The sequence below is a fragment of the Phaethon lepturus genome, unplaced genomic scaffold (assembly GCF_000687285.1).
Source record: "Phaethon lepturus isolate BGI_N335 unplaced genomic scaffold, ASM68728v1 scaffold15742, whole genome shotgun sequence".
Lineage (NCBI taxonomy): Eukaryota > Metazoa > Chordata > Aves > Phaethontiformes > Phaethontidae > Phaethon > Phaethon lepturus.
In genome coordinates, this window is record NW_010524218.1 from 3,042 (window position 1) to 5,591 (window position 2,550).

Sequence of the window (2,550 nt, forward strand, 5' to 3'; positions counted from 1 at the left end):
TTTGGCAATGATGGTAAGGCTTTCCTAGTGAGAAAGATGGGTAAAATAGCACCTCTGTGGAAGAAAGGTGAGAAATTAAGTAGGAGTGGAATTGAAACTCTTCGGTCTTCACATGACTTGCAATATTCCTTGTTTTTTTTTTTAACCAATATGCTTTTGATGGAAGGATGTTAACTATTCTTTTCTCCCTTTCTTCCTTTTTAGCTTGGTTTTACTCTTGGCAATGTGGTTGGGATGTATCTGGCTCAGAACTATGATGTAAGTATCCTTGTATTCTCAGTGCTGAACCTATTCTGAACTGAAAATATAAAGCTATTTTCCCTCAATAGGAACTGAATCAGTCTTTATTTTGATGGTTTAATTTATTTAAACAGAATGCAGATGGTGCTATCTTTAGTTACAGATGAACTTGAATGTAAATGGAACCAAAACATCTACCTCTCTGACTTTTTCCTCTGTGATAGACTAATGTTTAGAGCCTTAACTGTTGTGGAGGCCCTAGAGCACAGGTATGGTAAACAGGCATCTGCATAGATAGAGACAGGAGAAACAGAAAAGGTTTAATAGCTGCTCACAGATTGTACTGGCACTGAAGTACTGGTTTCCTGACTCTGATAGCCTGTCTGCTTACAGTGTTCTCCACTAAGTACAAGCTGTTTGTTACTTAAAAATCCATCAGAGCATCTGAAATTTCTGTCTTCTATATCAATAACAAAAATCAGTTTTGCCAGTGTTTTTTGAAAATTCAGCACCTGCTCCTACTTCACACAGTTTATTGACCTGCAATCTTTCTTTTCATCTTTTCTCATAGTGAGAAAAGAAAGAAAGTGAACTTTCTTCAGTTCTCACAGTGAACGGAGATTGTGAACTGTGAGACTTGGAGTAGAAGATTTAGAGCTGAGTCTTCAATACAAGCTTTTCATTTCTGCAGAGTCAGCAGAATCCCTTGTAAGAGCAGTGCCACTTAGCTGTTTACAGACTAGAGGCATTAATGAAATTTAACATAACTTTTTCGTTTCTTATGCAATCTATATTAGCCTAAGTAAAAAAAAAAAAAAGTGTTGAGGCTCAAATCTCTGATGACATTCTGATACTGTTTTGCCTTCATTTCATCTTCAGTATTGAAGTCATTTTGCTTGCAGAATTCTTATTTTTTGCTCCTTGCTTGTGAGCAAACTTTAGTGATGCTTCCTGTCCAGTTCCTCCAGTAAGAGTACTAATACAAGGCCGGTGTTTCTTTCTAATGTATGTTTTACAATGTTATGAAAATGTGATCATAAGAACATATTTGGGTGTATCAATATGTATCCTAAGCATGGTATAGTGCTTTTCTGGCAGCTCTAATAAAGTATTGCTACAAGAGGGGAACTTACGCTTTTGATTAGCAGGAAATGGTTCCTTGGGAATGTAACACTGACTTCCAGGATGAACATGGTAATTTTATTGCTGGTATTGAAGCTGATTTGTTTTAGATGACATCTAAAATAAACTTGTCATAATGAGGTCCTAATTCTGCAGCTGAATGCACATATACTTAGTTCTGGAGAGTTCTGCTGACAGCAATGGTGTTCTCCTGGTTTAGCTTAAATGTCAGGCATGTTACAGTCTGGGCTCTTAATTTTATTTGCTCAAACCGAGCCTACCTTTGAAAGGGAAGGTAAGAAAGAAACTTATGGTATTATCTATACTGTCAGCCTCAAACCATCCAATGAGAGAGAGCATTGCAGTCTGTTTGGATTAACTTCTGCTCTGTGGTCATGTTATATATGAAGTAAAAGCATACGATTTTTTTCACAAATATCAGTGGGAAATTTGCTTTACTTTAATCAGTTAGCTTGTAAAATCCTGTGTTGTCAATTCCCAGTTTTAGCTAGAGTCATAGGATAATCTATCCTTGCCCTTAAAAGTCGCTGCCTGCCTTTTTTTTTTATAAAGTTGTCAAAATTTACTGTTGGATTACTTTATCAAAATGCTTTTATTTGCAAGAGAAGTTTTGAAGTTCACAAGCGGTAAATTGAATTTTCATTCAAGTGTGAAACTGTAAAAGGTTTCCAATTTGCAATGCAGTAGAATTCCCCAGTGGGGAATTTTGGTTCCCACAAGATGGACCAGAATTATTTCTTCATAAATTTCTTGAACACATTTGCTGCTCTTGAACATCTCTTTTCTCTTACTGGTTTGTGACCGGTATAATGCAATCTAACATCCTCTCCAAAAGTTATTATTAAAGTTTATGCATCAGAGTTTAAATCAGCTTATTCTTGGCAGTTTGTCCTCCTTTCAGTGAGGAAGCCAGGCTGGTCTTACTAAATTTCCTGTAAAGGAATCTTTTTTCCTCCGTCCTGTCCCTATCACCACTGGCTGACTTTTAGTCGTAACAATCTAAAATATTTCCTGAAGCCTCATGTGAGGTGCTTTCACCTGCTGTTTGTTTGATATTGTTTTGTTGTTAACCTCTTTGCAAGGTAACAGATCCTGGAAGCAAGTACCTTTTAGAAACCAGTTTAAACTTAATAGAATTTTCTTGCTGTGTTTATGGTATAGTCTTTC

The 2,550-nt window shown here is 36.4% G+C and overlaps 1 protein-coding gene across 1 annotated transcript in view; it reads left to right on the top strand.

The window, feature by feature from the left end:
* Window positions 1-204: 204 nt before the first annotated feature.
* LOC104617140 (chromosome unknown open reading frame, human C7orf73) overlaps window positions 205-2,550 on the top strand; it is a gene marked incomplete at its 5' end in the record, with an annotated part of 2,904 nt that continues 558 nt past the window's right edge. Inside the window, one exon of the mRNA XM_010282377.1 lies at window positions 205-258. Within this exon, the coding sequence (XP_010280679.1) occupies window positions 205-258 (54 nt within the window). The remainder of the gene's footprint in view (window positions 259-2,550) is intronic.